At 44.3% G+C, this 16,397-nt stretch overlaps 1 protein-coding gene across 1 annotated transcript in view; it reads right to left on the bottom strand.

The window, feature by feature from the left end:
• Positions 1–6,035: 6,035 nt before the first annotated feature.
• The window catches only part of LOC311139289 (dual 3',5'-cyclic-AMP and -GMP phosphodiesterase 11A-like), a gene marked incomplete at both ends in the record, with an annotated part of 27,254 nt that continues 16,892 nt past the window's right edge, over positions 6,036–16,397 (bottom strand). Inside the window, 9 exons of the mRNA XM_084174175.1 lie at positions 6,036–6,292; positions 9,599–9,779; positions 10,028–10,111; positions 10,834–10,908; positions 11,028–11,091; positions 11,195–11,272; positions 11,544–11,644; positions 11,758–11,848; positions 12,039–12,148. Of these exons, the coding sequence (XP_084030301.1) occupies positions 6,036–6,292; positions 9,599–9,779; positions 10,028–10,111; positions 10,834–10,908; positions 11,028–11,091; positions 11,195–11,272; positions 11,544–11,644; positions 11,758–11,848; positions 12,039–12,148 (1,041 nt within the window). The remainder of the gene's footprint in view (positions 6,293–9,598; positions 9,780–10,027; positions 10,112–10,833; positions 10,909–11,027; positions 11,092–11,194; positions 11,273–11,543; positions 11,645–11,757; positions 11,849–12,038; positions 12,149–16,397) is intronic.

Raw genomic sequence — 16,397 nt, 5'->3', positions numbered from 1 at the left:
GGTGTGATATGGAGAACTCTGTGGTGTGATATGGAGAACTCTGTGGTGTGATATGGAGAACTCTGTGGTGTGGTATGGAGAACTCTGTGGTGTGATATGGAGAACTCTGTGGTGTGGTATGGAGAACTCTGTGGTGTGGTATGGAGAACTCTGTGGTGTGATATGGAGAACTCTGTGGTGTGGTATGGAGAACTCTGTGGTGTGATATGGAGAACTCTGTGGTGTGATATGGAGAACTCTGTGGTGTGATATGGAGAACTCTGTGGTGTGATATGGAGACTCTGTGGTGTGATATGGAGAACTCTGTGGTGTGATATGGAGAACTCTGTGGTGTGGTATGGAGAACTCTGTGGTGTGATATGGAGAACTCTGTGGTGTGATATGGAGAACTCTGTGGTGTGGTATGGAGAACTCTGTGGTGTGATATGGAGAACTCTGTGGTGTGGTATGGAGAACTCTGTGGTGTGGTATGGAGAACTCTGTGGTGTGATATGGAGAACTCTGTGGTGTGGTATGAGAACTCTGTGGTGTGATATGGAGAACTCTGTGGTGTGATATGGAGAACTATGTGGTGTGGTATGGAGAACTCTGTGGTGTGATATGGAGAACTCTGTGGTGTGGTATGGAGAACTCTGTGGTGTGATATGGAGAACTCTGTGGTGTGATATGGAGAACTCTGTGGTGTGGTATGGAGAACTCTGTGGTGTGATATGGAGAACTCTGTGGTGTGATATGGAGAACTCTGTGGTGTGGTATGGAGAACTCTGTGGTGTGATATGGAGAACTCTGTGGTGTGATATGGAGAACTCTGTGGTGTGGTATGGAGAACTCTGTGGTGTGATATGGAGAACTCTGTGGTGTGGTATGGAGAACTCTGTGGTGTGGTATGGAGAACTCTGTGGTGTGAATGGAGAACTGTGGTGTGATATGGAGAACTCTGTGGTGTGATATGGAGAACTCTGTGGTGTGGTATGGAGAACTCTGTGGTGTGATATGGAGAACTCTGTGGTGTGATATGGAGAACTCTGTGGTGTGATATGGAGAACTCTGTGGTGTGATATGGAGAACTATGTGGTGTGATATGGAGAACTCTGTGGTGTGATATGGAGAACTCTGTATTGTGATATTGAGAACTCTGTGGTGTGATATGGAGAACTCTGTGGTGTGATATGGAGAACTGTGGTGTGATATGGAGAACTCTGTGGTGTGATATGGAGAACTATGTGGTGTGATATGGAGAACTCTGTGGTGTGGTATGGAGAACTCTGTGGTGTGATATGGAGAACTCTGTGGTGTGATATGGAGAACTCTGTGGTGTGATATGGAGAACTCTGTGGTGTGATATGGAGAACTCTGTGGTGTGTATGGAGAACTCTGTGGTGTGATATGGAGAACTCTGTGGTGTGATATGGAGAACTCTGTGGTGTGATATGGAGAACTCTGTGGTCTGATATGGAGAACTCTGTGGTGTGATATGGAGAACTCTGTGGTGTGATATGGAGAACTCTGTGGTGTGATATGGAGAACTCTGTGGTGTGATATGGAGAACTCTGTGGTGTGGTATGGAGAACTCTGTGGTGTGATATGGAGAACTCTGTGGTTTGGTATGGAGAACTCTGTGGTGTGATATGGAGAACTCTGTGGTGTGGTATGGAGAACTCTGTGGTGTGATATGGAGAACTCTGTGGTGTGATATGGAGAACTCTGTGGTGTGGTATGGAGAACTCTGTGGTGTGATATGGAGAACTCTGTGGTCTGATATGGAGAACTCTGTGGTGTGGTATGGAGAACTCTGTGGTGTGGTATGGAGAACTCTGTGGTGTGATATGGATAACGTTGTTTATTAAGTCCTGTTCCATTATACCAGGCTGTCTATGCAACACTGTTCTGCAAATACTGTGCTGTATGGCTGTAAGAGTGGAACATGTATTCCTTTGTTTCATGTTTTCAGCTTTTAGAACATTGGATGACCATGTTTGTGGTCTTCAGCTTTGTTACAACTCTTTAGGTAGCTTTCATTGACAATCAAGAATACAAACACACAACCGTCAATAATGACACAATAGATCATGTTTATTGCAAAATGAATATCTTAATCCATAAAGGAAGGGGCTTCCATTAAATGTCCATGAAAGAAGCTCCACCTTGAGGTATCTCATCTACAAAGAGGAATAAATGTTTTCCTTATGAGATTGCAGAAATGGCCAATCATTATCAGCACAAGCAACACAGAATTATATCCTCTGACACTACAGAACAGGACACGACTGTGTCCCAAATGGCCGCCTATTCCCCACATAGCGTGGTCCTCTGTAGCTCAATTGGTAGAGCATGGCGCGTGTAACGCCAGGGTAGTGGGTTCGATCCCCGGGACCACCCATATGTAAAAATGTATGCGCACATGACTGTAAGTTGCTTTGGATAAAAGCGTCTGCTAAATGGCATATTATTATTATTATTAAAGCGCACTACTTTTGACCAGAGCTCTATTCTACAGTACATCCACTGACCTGCAGAGAGCCCTGAGGCCCACTGCTATCTTCCTTTAGCAGCTCACTCCTGGCCAGCAGCAGGGAAGCTGGTCTCCTCATCACTCTCCTCTACCTGCTCCCTCTCTCCCTGGCTCTGCTCCTCCTCCTCCTCCTCCTCCTCCTCCTCCTCATCACTCTCCTCTACCTGCTCCCTCTCTCCCTGGCTCTGCTCCTCCTCCTCCTCCTCCTCCTCCTCCTCCTCCTCTCCCTGCTCCTGTTGCTCCTGTTCCAGGTCGTAAAGCATCACAGGAATGTAGGTGATGCCCAGAGGGGCAGTGGGCAGGACTATCAGGCAGAGGGAGGAGTCTCTCTCTTTCTCTTCCTGGTCTGTGTCTGGCTCCTCCTTGTCCGAGGACAGGATGGTCTGTTCCATGTTCCATGACTGAACAGATATTGAACCTGTGCGGTCACTGTTTGCAGTAATTTCTTGGTCGACTACTTCTGGGGTTGATCCTCTTGTATCAGACCGACTATGGCCATCAGTTTCTGTGTCTCTCTTGTCAGCAATGTTGTCCAGGTCCTCAATAAACTCTGGATTTTCATCGTCTGATCGCAGTCTTCCATTAAAGATGATTGGGCCGTCGTACACATCAAGGGAGCCACAGCACAGAAAACAGTAGTAGAACCACCACTTGGCGGATCCTTTGCGTGGTCCTCCTTCCATGGTCAAATGTGAAATCACAGAATTAGAAAGAGTAGAACGGGCCTCCCCATTCAAATGAAGACGCCATTATCGGTGGACTGGCAGCCATTGCGAGTGTTATTGGGAGCAAAGCAAGAAGCAATAACAGGTGTTCCACTCAATCTATGCTGTGAATTGTTTTTTTTAACTCAACTGACATTTCAAAAAAACACATCAGTTACTTCACATCATTTGAATTAACATTCTATATTACCATGGCAAACCAGCATCAGCTGATAGACATTCCAAATTACCATGGAAATGTCCTATCAATTTTTATTCCATGCATTGTCCATTGGGTTTTCTTAACTCTGGGCAGAGCCATAGTTCAAGTCGGTATTCAGGTAATAATAAAGAATTCCTCTCGAGCACGCCCACAAATTGGGGAAAACCAACATTCTTTCCTATTGACCTCCATTGTAAAAGAGGCAACTCTGTTGTGGATTTTTTGTTATATAGAAATAAAAAAAAACATGCCAAAAAGCTGCTGTGTTGTTCAATGTACATGTAGACAGGTAAAATATCTCAAACTACGGTTCGCAATGCTCCCTCTGTAGGGAAATAGAGCCTGAAAGAAGAGCCCTGTGGCTTCAGGCTATTCGGTGTGGGAAAGTGGGAAATGTGGGGATGTGGTGTCCAAGTAGGCTACACATAGCTATGTGCGGGAAACATTTCATCATAGGTAAGACATTTAACTTGTTTGTACAGTCCGTTTGTAACTCCACTCACTACTTATGGCTGTATAGTCTGTTTGTTTGTGTTGTTGGTCTTGGCTAGCTTATTAATGTTCCGGTAGGTAGCTAGCTAGCACTCACTCGCTCAAGTGGCTGCTAGCATTGTCATGAAAAGGGACATGACGGAAGCACAATATAAAGTGTTTCTAAGTAGTGAGAACTCTAGGGAGCAGGCACTGTTGAAAAGTAATCTTTAGCCATGTTATACTTTTCTTAAATGTAGTTTTGTAATTGACTAAAACAAACAGACAACAAGAAAATTGCATTTGAAAAAGGTGACATTTTTGCTGTGAGCCAATGGGGTAACCTAGGTAACCACAGGTTGTTTTCCCCACATGCAGGCAGGGTCGCGACGTTCTATCTAATACCGACTGGGTCTATAGAGAGTTCGGCCAGGTTTTAGAATGGACGCCATGTTAGCTAGTCTTGTGTACAGGTCTCTATCTAACATTCCACTCCTTGCCACTCCTTGTCATTGCCAGACTCAAATATGAACATTCTATCAGTAATGAGCTCGAGGAGAACACCCTCACAGCTTTTGATCACCCTCACAGCTATCCTCCAATCACAATGATTATGCAAATATTGGAACTGTATCACTAATTTTCCTTTACAGAATGAGTTGGTATCCGGTTGCTAAGCAACCATTTTTTGTTTGTCCAGATGAAACCAGTCCGGCAAAAGTTGCTAGCTGAGATCTAAATTCCCAAACTAAATACATACTGCAATTCCAACCACAAAACCTCTAAGCCTCAAAATACAACAACTTGCCTAACTAGCTAACAGCTAAATGTTTGTTTTGGACTTTGTTATAATTCTAATGATATTTTCGAGGCTCCACATGTTGTTTCCAACAACCAATGAGCAACTCCTCAGTAAATCCAACTTTGGCAATGACAAGGAGTGTCAAGGAGTGGAATGTTAGCTAAAGAGACTGGTACTCAGGCTACATATTAGCGCCTTTATTCTCAGAAAGTTGATGATGTAACAATACAATTCCCTATGAAATGACCCGCTGTAAACAAGCAAAACAGAGCAGTGAATTGAATTTGGGATCATGTGTATCAGGTGCTGGTCAGTGATATGCTCCGTGACATGTTGAACCGGTTCGTGTTTGTCTACCTTGACGACATCCTTGTCTTTTACCGTTCGGTTCAGGAGCATGTTCTCCACGTCCGACAAGTCCTCCAGGGCCTCCTGGAGAACCAGTTGTTTGTCAAGGCTGAGCAGTGTGAATTTCATTGCTCCACTATCTCCTTTCTGGGATACGTCTTCGCTGCCGGGAACATTCAGATGGATCCGGACAAGGTGAGAGTGGTGGTGGAGTGGCCCTAACCCACATCCAGAGTGCAGCTGCTACGTTTCCTGGGATTTGCTCATTTCTACAGCTGCTTCATCCGGGGCTACAGCACCCTGGTTTCCCCCCTCTCTGCACTCACCTCACCCAAGGTTCCGTTGACGTGGTCCCCAGCTGCTGACAGGGCGTTTTCGGATCTCAAGCATTGGTTCACTATAGCCCCCACCTTAATCCATCCGGACCCGTCCCGTCAGTTCGTGGTGGAGGTCGACGCCTTGGACGTTGGAGTGGGGGCCGTCCTGTCCCAGCGTTCTTCCCAGGACCAAAAGCTGCATCCCTGCGCTTTCCTTTTTTAACCGGGAACTTCTTGTGGTCAAGATGGTGCTGGAGGAATGGAGACACTGGCTAGAAGGGGCGGAACTTCCATTCCTAGTGTGGACCGACCATAAGAATCTGGAATATCTCCGCACCGCCAAGCGCCTCAACTCAAGGCAGGCTCGTTGGGCTCTGTTGTTCACTCGTTTCAATTTCACCATCTCCTACCGCCCTGGGTCCAAGAACGTGAAGCCTGATGCCCTCTCTTGCTTGCATAGCTCTGCAGCTACACCGTCTGACCCAGAGACCATCCTCCCTACCTCCTGTCTAGCAGCGACACTCGTCTGGGGTATCGAGGGCCTGGTATGCAAGGCGCAGCGTTCCCAGCCAGACCCCGGGGGGGGGACCCGGCTAACCGGTTGTTCGTCGCGGATTCTGTCCGGTCCCCGGTCCTGGAATGGGTTTATTCCTCGAATCTAACCTGCCATCCCGGCTCCCGCCGGACCCAACTCATGGTACAGCACGTCTTCCGAATTCACGGACTTCCGGTCGACATAGTCTCCGATCGTGGTCCTCAGTTCTCGTCCCAATTCTGGAAGGCGTTCTTTACCCTCATTGGTTCGTCGGCCAGCCTGTCCTCCGGGTTTCATCCTCAATTTAACGGCCAGTCGGAGCGTGCCAATCAGGACCTGGAGACGACTCTTCGGTGCCTCTGCTCGGCCAACCCCACCACCTGGAGCCAGCAACTCGTGTGGGTGGAGTGCGCCCGGAACACCCTTCTCTGCTCGGCCACTAGTCTCTCACCCTTCGAGTGCTCTGTGAGTTATAGCCCCCGCTCTTCCCTGAGCAAGAGGAAGAGGTCAACATACCCTCAGCCCAGAGCCCGGTCCGCTCTTCTTAAGACCCTGTCCCTGTCTCTAAAATCCTTGGCCCCTCTGCTGTTCATCTTCTGTTGCCCCGCACCCTCCATATCCATCCTACGTTTCATGTGTCCAAGATAAAACATGTGTCTCACTGTCCTTTGCCTTCTGTTTCCCGTCAAGTCGTGCCAGCGTCTTTCTCCGTGTTGAACCATCTACCTCACGTGTCTGCATCTGGGTCTCATCCTGAGTCATGATACTTCTGGAACCTTTTTAGTCATCTATCCAACATAGCCCAACACATGATACATTTCTGAAATCCTCAAGATGTTTCCTAATCACACACAAAAACAATGTTGATATATTCATAGGAGGCATGACACACATTTGTGTACACTGAGTCAAAATCATATTTTCAGTTTGCATTTGGTAGACTGGGCCAGCAGGTTAGATAAACTGGGACACCATTATTAGTCCGAATTGTACCCCGATGACAATTCAATTACATTTTGATACATTGATCCTTGTGGTATTTTGTAATTGCATTTTGTACGTTTTGCCCATCCCTGCTCCCTGTTTAAAGCTTGCTCCACCCCCCTATAATATGTCACACCAATGAAGTAATGTGATTTTAATCAGGTGGTTTCTCTGCAATGGCTTAGTCACAATAGTTTTGATTTTCTCTTTTCAGAGAACTAAACGAGTCAGGATTAAGCTGTCCCAGTTTATATGATGTCCCGCTCTTTCTGAATTCACCCTACAGTAATTGTAAGAGGTGCATTCTTGTGGATTTTGTCTATTTAATAATACCCTGATATTCCAGAACTGTGCAATATCATGGTGATCATTGTTTTTACCCTACTACATAAAATAACCCTAACAATAACGCATTAAATAGATCATATACTTCATAATTTTTAGCACAAACCACACAAAGCAATCTTTTCGCATGCCAGTGCTTTTTATTTATTTACAAAACCACCTGAGGAAGACAGACATAAATTCTATCGAACCTTTTCATTGCACAATTTCTCTCAATCTTTCATTAAAGTATAAAGTATTAGTGCAGAATGTAGAAACGGTGAGCGAAAATGCAAATAGTGTATTCCTCATTCAGCAAATATAGAGCCTAATATATGAAAATATTGGACGTTTGAATTCTGGTACAGAGTTGCTATCTAAAATAGAAAACTGAGTCTGTACGTATAGGAAAACTTAAAACAGTACAGTATACCACCAACAGAACATATCTCCCTACTCTCATCAGTGAATAAAATCAACATTGGAGTAAGAGGGTTTGCATTCTGGGAAATACACCAAAATCAAATACTAGCCTCCGCTTGATGCAACATCAAACCAGGAGTCACGAACATCAAAAATAAATTATGTACACAGTATCTACACAATATCCAGTGTCAACAATAGACACTGGACATTTTCAAAACATATCAGCATGCTGTCCAATTTGTATTGCAGAAACCTCAGTATACTTCAATTCTACAGAAACATTTGACAAATAACTGAATACACATATACTGTACACAACTAGTATCGATATCATGCATCCACACATTGAACAGAGCAAACGTTCAGCCACAGGCTGACTACACTAATAGGTGCAATAAACGCATGCAACCAAAAGGATACGCTGCATCCCAAATGGTACCCTATTCCCTATATAGTGCACTACTTTTGACAGTTTAAGTTGCCATTTGGTACTCAGACATAGACATGGCATTCCCCCTCTGACAGCTACTCAAGTAGCTGACATAAACATTCAGGAACAGCATCATCCCCCTCTGACAGCTACTCAAGTAGCTGACATAAACATTCAGGAACAGCATCATCCCCCTCTGACAGCTACTCAAGTAGCTGACATAAACATTCAGGAACAGCATCATCCCCCTCTGACAGCTACTCAAGTAGCTGACATAAACATTCAGGAACAACATCATCCCCCTCTGACAGCTACTCAAGTAGCTGACATAAACATTCAGGAACAGCATCATCCCCCTCTGACAGCTACTCAAGTAGCTGACATAAACATTCAGGAACAGCATCATCCCCCTCTGACAGCTACTCAAGTAGCTGACATAAACATTCAGGAACAGCATCATCCCCCTCTGACAGCTACTCAAGTAGCTGACATAAACATTCAGGAACAACATCATCCCCCTCTGACAGCTACTCAAGTAGCTGACATAAACATTCAGGAACAACATCATCCACCTCTGACAGCTACTCAAGTAGCTGACATAAACATTCAGGAACAACATCATCCACCTCTGACAGCTACTCAAGTAGCTGACATAAACATACAGAGAGCGAAAGGGAGCGAGAAAGAGAGAGAGAGAGATCACAGTGATTACTTGTACATAATACATTGGTTACTGGACATCTTTGGTTTCAAAGCCGGTCCATCGATGCACAAGCTTTAACAAACAGCAGGTTTATCACGTAGACAGCATTCCTACATTTCACAAGAGCAGTGCAACACAGGTGTGAGCATGAATCTAACATGAATGGATGTTTCCCACTCAATGTTCTTGTAATTACAACGTCATGAAGATCAACACGTAATCCACTGAAGTGTCCACAAGGTGTAAATAAAGTGTAAAAAACTGAACTTTTCAATACCCCAACTAGATCAAATTGAGTTACAGAAACTACATTACCACACAGCCACCACCCCCCACTCCTCTCTCCCCCTCCCTATCTCCTAATTCCCCCTCCCTCTCTAATCCCTCCTTCTCTCTCCCCCTCCCTCTCTCTTTAAACCTCAGCCCCCTGCCCTTGAGACAGCTGACCAGACCATATACTCCCATCTGACCCCAGATGACCAATAGACTCAGTAGTAAGAACTGACTTCTGATCAGATTCTGAATTTGACCCAAACTCTGAATGACCATTAGACTCTGTAATAAGAACTGACTTCTGATCAGATTCTGAATTTGACCCAAACTCTGAATGACCAATAGACTCTGCAGTAAGAACTGACTTCTGATCAGATTCTGAATTTGACCCAAACTCTGAATGACCATTAGGCTCTGTAGTAAGAACTGACTTCTGATCAGATTCTGAATTTGACCCAAACTCTGAATGACCATTAGGCTCTGTAGTAAGAACTGACGTCTGATCAAATACTACATTTGACCCAAACTCTAGTTGCGAGTTCTGACTGGAGTCTGAATTTTGATTGGTCTCTGGGTTGGGTCTTGACTCAGAGCAAGGACTCTGATTGGTCTCTGTGGTTCTGTGTGTGTGCTGCTGATAGGACGAGCCCAGCTCCTTCCACTTAATGCGGTTGGCTGCTATCCCATCAACCATAGGCTTCAGCTTCACGTTTAGCTTCACCAGAGCCTAGAGGGGAGACAGTGTGGGAGACTGACTTAGAAGGGGCTGTATCATAGACACACATATGCTCATTTCATGCAGGAGGACTGAAAAAAGGGATAAAATAAAGTCATTTCAGATGACATCATACTGTGAAAACATACAGGTACAGGCTAAATGAATGTACATTGATTTTATTGCGTTGGAGTCCTCCTTAAACTTGGTGTTTCAGTAACAGACAGCACGGGTGGGTTTAGGACAGGTGAGTCCCTTACCTGGTAGAGGGGCTGACAGATCCCATCTATCCACTCCAACTGTAGTGCGGGCAGCTCGTCTTTTCGATTACGGTCAAAGATGGCCTAGAGAGAGAGAGAGAGAGAGAGAGAGAGAGAGAGAGAGAGAGAGAGAGAGAGAGAGAGAGAGAGAGAGAGAGAGAGAGAGAGAGAGAGAGAGAGAGAGAGAGAGAGAGAGAGAGAGAGAGAGAGAGAGAGAGAGAGAGAGAGAGAGAGAGAGAGAGAGAGACTGCTGTTACAGTATCATCCACCATGAAAGGCACTCCTAATCACTTAACTAGCTTTAGTAATTTCATCCCAACAGTTGAATATCAAAAGAAAGAACTCCCCACATCAAGGCTAACTTTTGGGAACCCAAAGGGGGTTAGAAAGATACTGAGAATCAGCAGAATGAAATATAAAAGTTTACTCCCTAAATGCTGTGCAGGTGAAAGTTGCATTGATGGTGTTTGGACTCAAGTGAATCAAGGTAGTAGTGGATGGAGCACTAATATCAAAGTTGATGATCTGACTTTGAAGGGAAGTGTAGTGAAGGGACATTTATTTTGAAGGGAGGTGTAGTTGGAAGGGAAGTGAAGTATAAAATGAAGTGTAGTTTGAAGGGAAGTGTAGTTTGAATGGAAGTGTAGTTTAATGGGAAGTGTAGTTTGAATGGAAGTGTAGTTTGAAGGGAAATGTAGTGTGAAGGGAAGTATAGTTTGAAGGGAAGTGTAGTTTGAAGGGAAGTGTAGTGTGAAGGGAAGTATAGTTTGAAGGGAAGTGTTACAGTAGTACTGTGTACTGCTTACCGCTGGAGTCAACTTGAGCTCAGACCTCTCCCTGTCACCTTGCTCGAAAAACTCACTGGTCACCAACTCCGCAACCTGCAGGGGGATTTCAACGTTATGTCAATGATGTCAATGATGACCCTATAGGCCCTGGTCAAAACTAGTACACTATAAAGGGATTAGGGTGCCATTTGGGACACAGCCAGAAGTTTTACCTGTTTGGAGATCTCCCAGGGGCGAGTCACTGCACCCAAGTCACATGCTGTCATCAGCATAGACCTGGTGAAGAAAGGGGTCAGAGGTTGTTTAGAACCAAAACAAGTCTCCACATAAGGAGATTGTTGACAATGGTTCAATAAATAAGTAAGAAAGATGGAAGGACCTGAGAAGTTCTCTGTGAGACTCGTCTGTCCAGCTGAACTCTCCAGACAGAACACAGTCAAAGAACTTGCTCCTCCGCCTGTTTAGGAGCATAGATAGAGTCACAAAACAGAAACAAGGAAAAGGAGGGGGGTTCAATGGCAAAGCAGACGGGAGGTAGCCTGAGTGCCGGCCTGTTTGTGCTATCATGTCGACTACTTGTCACTCATTATCATGCCAATTTGGCTTGACAATGAGCAATGGAGTTGGAAAGAGCACAAACAGATCTGGGACCAGGCTAGTAGTGATTATTAAAGATATAAAAATCAAGTATCTCTTCTACAACTGTATGTGGAAGTTGGAAGACTTACTGGAAGTGCAGGGTGAGGTCAGTAGAGAGGATGGCTTGTTTTAGCAGCTGCATCATACTACTGTACTCTTTGGAACACAGGTTGGCAAAGATATTATGACCCTGTTGGAAAACATGAGAAAAATACATATTTTCAGGTAATAAATGGGTGGTGAATGTCAAGATTGAGCAATAAATGGAAGCTCTTAAGTAAAGGTGATGGTAGCCAAGGTCACCTCACTCTGTAGAATCATGACTGCATGGTTGAAGTGATGGTGCTCCAGGGTGGCTGATGTCCCGTAGAGCAGGGCCAGAGCAGAGCCAGTCCTGTAGGAAGCAGCAGAGGAGGGACAGTCAACTGATTGAGTAACAGAGAGATGGACAGACAGGCAGGCAGGCGGACATGCAGATAGATTGACTGACTGACTGGTTGATCAGACTAATATCAGCCTCATTTATCTATTTTATTTTATTATTTTTTTATATTTCTCTGTGGGGCTTAGCCGAGGTGACTCACTTGGCCTGGAAGGCGTTGTTGGTGCCACGGTGGTCTAAGTCATGGCAGAGACAACCCACCATCAATGCCAGGGTCTCTGCATCAGACAGAACATCCTGGAAACCAGCCGTCTGCGGACACAGAGGTATGGAAGTATGGAGGTATGGAAACCAGCCGTCTGCGGACACAGAGGTATGGAAGTATGGAGGTATGGAAACCAGCCGTCTGCGGACACAGAGGTATGGAAGTATGGAAGTATGGAAGTATGGAAGTATGGAGGTATGGAAACCAGCCGTCTGCGGACACAGAGGTATGGAAGTATGGAGGTATGGAAACCAGCCGTCTGCGGACACAGAGGTATGGAAGTATGGAGGTATGGAAACCAGCCGTCTGCGGACACAGAGGTATGGAAGTATGGAGGTATGGAAACCAGCCGTCTGCGGACACAGAGGTATGGAAGTATGGAAACCCCCAAATGGCACTCTATTCAGACCCCTCCACTTTCTCCACATTTTGTTATGTTACAGAATTATTCTAAAATGGATAAAATAAAATAAATCCTCATTAATATACACACAATAACCCATAATGACAAAGCAAAAACAGGTTTGTAGAAATTTTGCAAATTTATTAAAAATTAAAAACAGAAATACCTTATTTACATAAGTATTCAGACCCTTTGCTATGAGACTCGAATTTGAGCTCAGGTAAATCCTGTTTCCATTGACCATCCTTGAGATGTTTCTACAACTTGATTGGAGTCCATCTGTGGTAAATTCAATTGATTGGACAAGACAGTGCATGTCAGAGCAAAAACCAAGCCGAGGTCGAAGGAATTGTCCGTAGAGCTCCGAGACAGGATTGTGTTGAGGCACAGATCTGGGGAAGGGTACCAAAAAATGTCTGCAGCATTGAATGTCCCCAAGAACACAGTGGCTTCCATAATTCTTAAATGGAAGAAGTTTGGAACCACCAAGACTCTTCCAAGACTCTTCCTAGAGCTGGCCGCCCGGCCAAACTGAGCAATCGGGGGAGAAGGGCCTTGGTCAGGGAAGTGACCAAGAACCCGATGGTCACTGACAGAGCTCTAAGGTTCCTCTGTGGAGATGGGAGAATCTTCCAGAAGGACAACCATCTCTGCAGCACTCCACCAATCAGGCCTTTATGGTAGAGTGGCCAGACGGAAGCCACTCCTCAGTAAAAGGCACATGACAGCCCGCTTGGAGTTTGCCAAAAGGCACCTAAAGACTGTCAGACCATGAGAAACAACATTCTCTGGTCTGATGAAACCAAGATTGAACTCTTTGGCCTGAATGCCAAGCTTCACGTCTGGAGGAAACCTGGCACCATCCTTACGGTGAAGCATGGTGGTGGCAGCATCATGCTGTGTGGATGTTTTTCAGTGGCAGGGACTGGGAGACTAGTCAGGATCGAGGGAAAGATTAACGGAGCAAAGTACAGAGAGATCCTTGATGAAAACCTGCTCCAGAGCGCTCAGGACCTCAGACTGGGGTGAAGGTTCACCTTCCAACAGGACAACGACCCTAAGCACACAGCCAAGACAACGCAGGAGTGGCTTCGGGACAAGTCTCTGAATATCCTTGAGTGGCCCAGCCAGAGCCCAGACGACCCTGATTGAACATCTCTGGAGAGACCTGAAAATAGCTGTGCATCCAACCTGACAGAGCTTGAGAGGATCTGCAGAGAAGAATGGGAGAAACTTCCCAAATACAGGTGTGCCAAGCTTGTAGCGTCATACCCAAGAAGACTCAAGGCTGTAATCGCTGTCAAAGGTGCTTCAACAAAGTACTGTGTAAAGGGTCTGAATACTTACGTAAATATGATATTACTATTTTTTATTTTTTATAAATTTGCTAAAAGTTTTTGCTTTGTCATTATTGGGTATTGTGTTATTGATGAGGGGAAAAATACAATTTAATCCATTTTAGAATAAGGCTGTAACGTAACAAAATGTGGAAAAAGTCAAGGGGTCTGAATACTTTCAGAATGCACTGTATATCCTATCCACCTGGATTGTACAATATTTGCACATTATTCTTTTTTTAAAATTATTCAAACTCTGTCAAGCTGGTTGTTGATCATTGCTAGACAGCCATTTTCAAGTCTTGCCATAGTTTTTCAAGACAATTTAAGTCAAAAGTAAGGCCACTCAGGAACATTCAATGTCGTATTGGTAAGCAATTCTAGTGTATATTTGACATAGTGTTTTAGGTTATTGTCCTGCTGAAAGGTAAATTTGTCTCCCAGTGTCTGTTGGAAAGCAGACTGAACCAGGTTTTCCTCTAGGATTTTGCCTGGGCTTAGCTCTATTCCATTTGTTTTTATCCTAAAAACCTCCCTAGTCCTTGCCGATGACAAGTATACCCATAACATGATGCAGCCACCCCCATGCTTGAAAATATGAACTTTATGGATAATTGATAATAATAATTGATTGGATGTCAGTGGTACTCAGTGATGTGTTGTGTTGGATTTGCCCCCAAACATAACGCTTCGTATTCAGGACATAAAGTTCATGCCACATTTTTTGCAGTTTTAATTTAGTGCATTATTGCAAACAGGGTGCATGTTTTAGAATATTTTTTATTCTGTACAGGATTCCTTCTTTTCACTCTGCCATTTAGGTTAGTATTGTGGAGCCTTTAAACTCTGTAAAGTCCCCATTGGCCTCATGGTGAAATCCCTGAGCGGTTTCCTTCCTCTCCGGCAATTGAGTTAGGAAGAATGCATGTATCTTTGTAGTGACTGGGTGTATTGAGACACCATCCAAAGTGTAATTAATAACTTCACCATGCTCAAAGGGATATTCAATATCTTCTTTTTATTTTACCCATCTACCAATAGGTGCCCTTCTTTGCGAAGCATTGGAAAACCTCCCTGGTCTTTGTGGTTGAATCTGTGTTTGATATTCACTGCTCGACTAAGGGACCTTACAGATAATTATATGTGTGGGGTACAGAGATGAGGTAGTCATTAAAAAATTATGTTAAACACTAGTATTGCACACAGAGTGAGTCCATGCAACTTATTATGTGACTTGTTAAGCACATTTTTACTAGTGAACTTATTTAGGCTTGCCAAAGGGGTTGAAGACATTTCAGCCTTCAATGTTTTATTAATTTCTAAAAGTTTCAAAAAACAGAACTCCACTTTGACATTATGGGGTATTGTGTGTAGGCAAGTGACACAACATCTTAATTTAATCCATTTTAAATTAAGGCTGTAACACAACAAAATGTGGAAAAAGTCAAGGGGTGTGAATACTTGATGAAGGCAGTGTAGAACCCTTTTTTGAAGGTTCTATAAAGAACCATGTTCATAAGGTTTTAAATGGAACCTTTATGGTGCTATAAAGAACCCTTTCCTAAGGTTCTACAAATAACCATTAAAATAAGGTTAAATGTAGCACGAAAAAGGGTTCCGCTATGCTTACAACAATTTTTGGTGCTATTGAGAACGCTTTTTAATGGTTCTTTATAGAACCTTTATGGAGAAAGGTTCTTTATAGAACCATTCTCAATCTAAAAGGTTCTACAAAGAACCTTTTGAAGAGCCATACATGGTGTTATATTCTGGTTAGTCTGTGTTAATTCACAAGATGAATCAGCTAGCTCTGGAACAGCTGGGGGTCCCTGAGGAGAGAATTGAGATCGTCTGACTTAGTCAACAGTTCTCAATTGACACAAGACCTTACGTGAGTCTTTTGCAAGACACTGTTACTGGCCATAGTCAAATTTGACATGTAATGATATAACACAACAGATTAGATAAACTGGAATGACACCCTCACTCACGGTTACACAAAAAGAGCTTTGAGCAAACCACGCCCCTACATTTTTATTATCACTAAAAGATTAAAGAAACCTTTCCTTTAACTGCAATGAACCATTGAAGGGCTCAAAGGGATATTTGAGTCATTAAGGTGTCACGATCGTCAGGGAGAGACCAATGCGCAGCGTTGAAGGTGAACATATTTATTAATGAATGATCACACGATCAAAACAACAGACGATAACGTGATGTCTACGGTGTAACACAAACCAAATAAGAACAAGAAACCACCAACACAAAGTGAAAGACAGACAGTTAAATATGGCTCCCAATCAGAGACAACCAGCTGACACTCGTTGCCTCTGATTGGGAGTCACTCAGGCCAACATAGAAATACAAACATAGAATTACACACCCTGGCTCAACATAACAGTGTCCCCAGAGCCAGGGCGTGACAGTACCCCCCCCTAAAGGCGCGGACTCCGACCGCGCCAACTAAATACCACAGGGGAGGGACCGGGTGGGCACTCCGCCTTGGCGGCGGATCCGGCTCTGGGCCTGATCCCCACTCCCTCTCCAATCCCCCAA

This window comes from Coregonus lavaretus (assembly GCF_964263955.1).
Source record: "Coregonus lavaretus genome assembly, chromosome: 13".
NCBI classification, from domain to species: Eukaryota; Metazoa; Chordata; class Actinopteri; order Salmoniformes; family Salmonidae; genus Coregonus; species Coregonus lavaretus.
The sequence above is the reverse complement of the archived record's forward strand: the minus strand, read 5'-3'. Positions and strand labels throughout refer to the sequence as shown.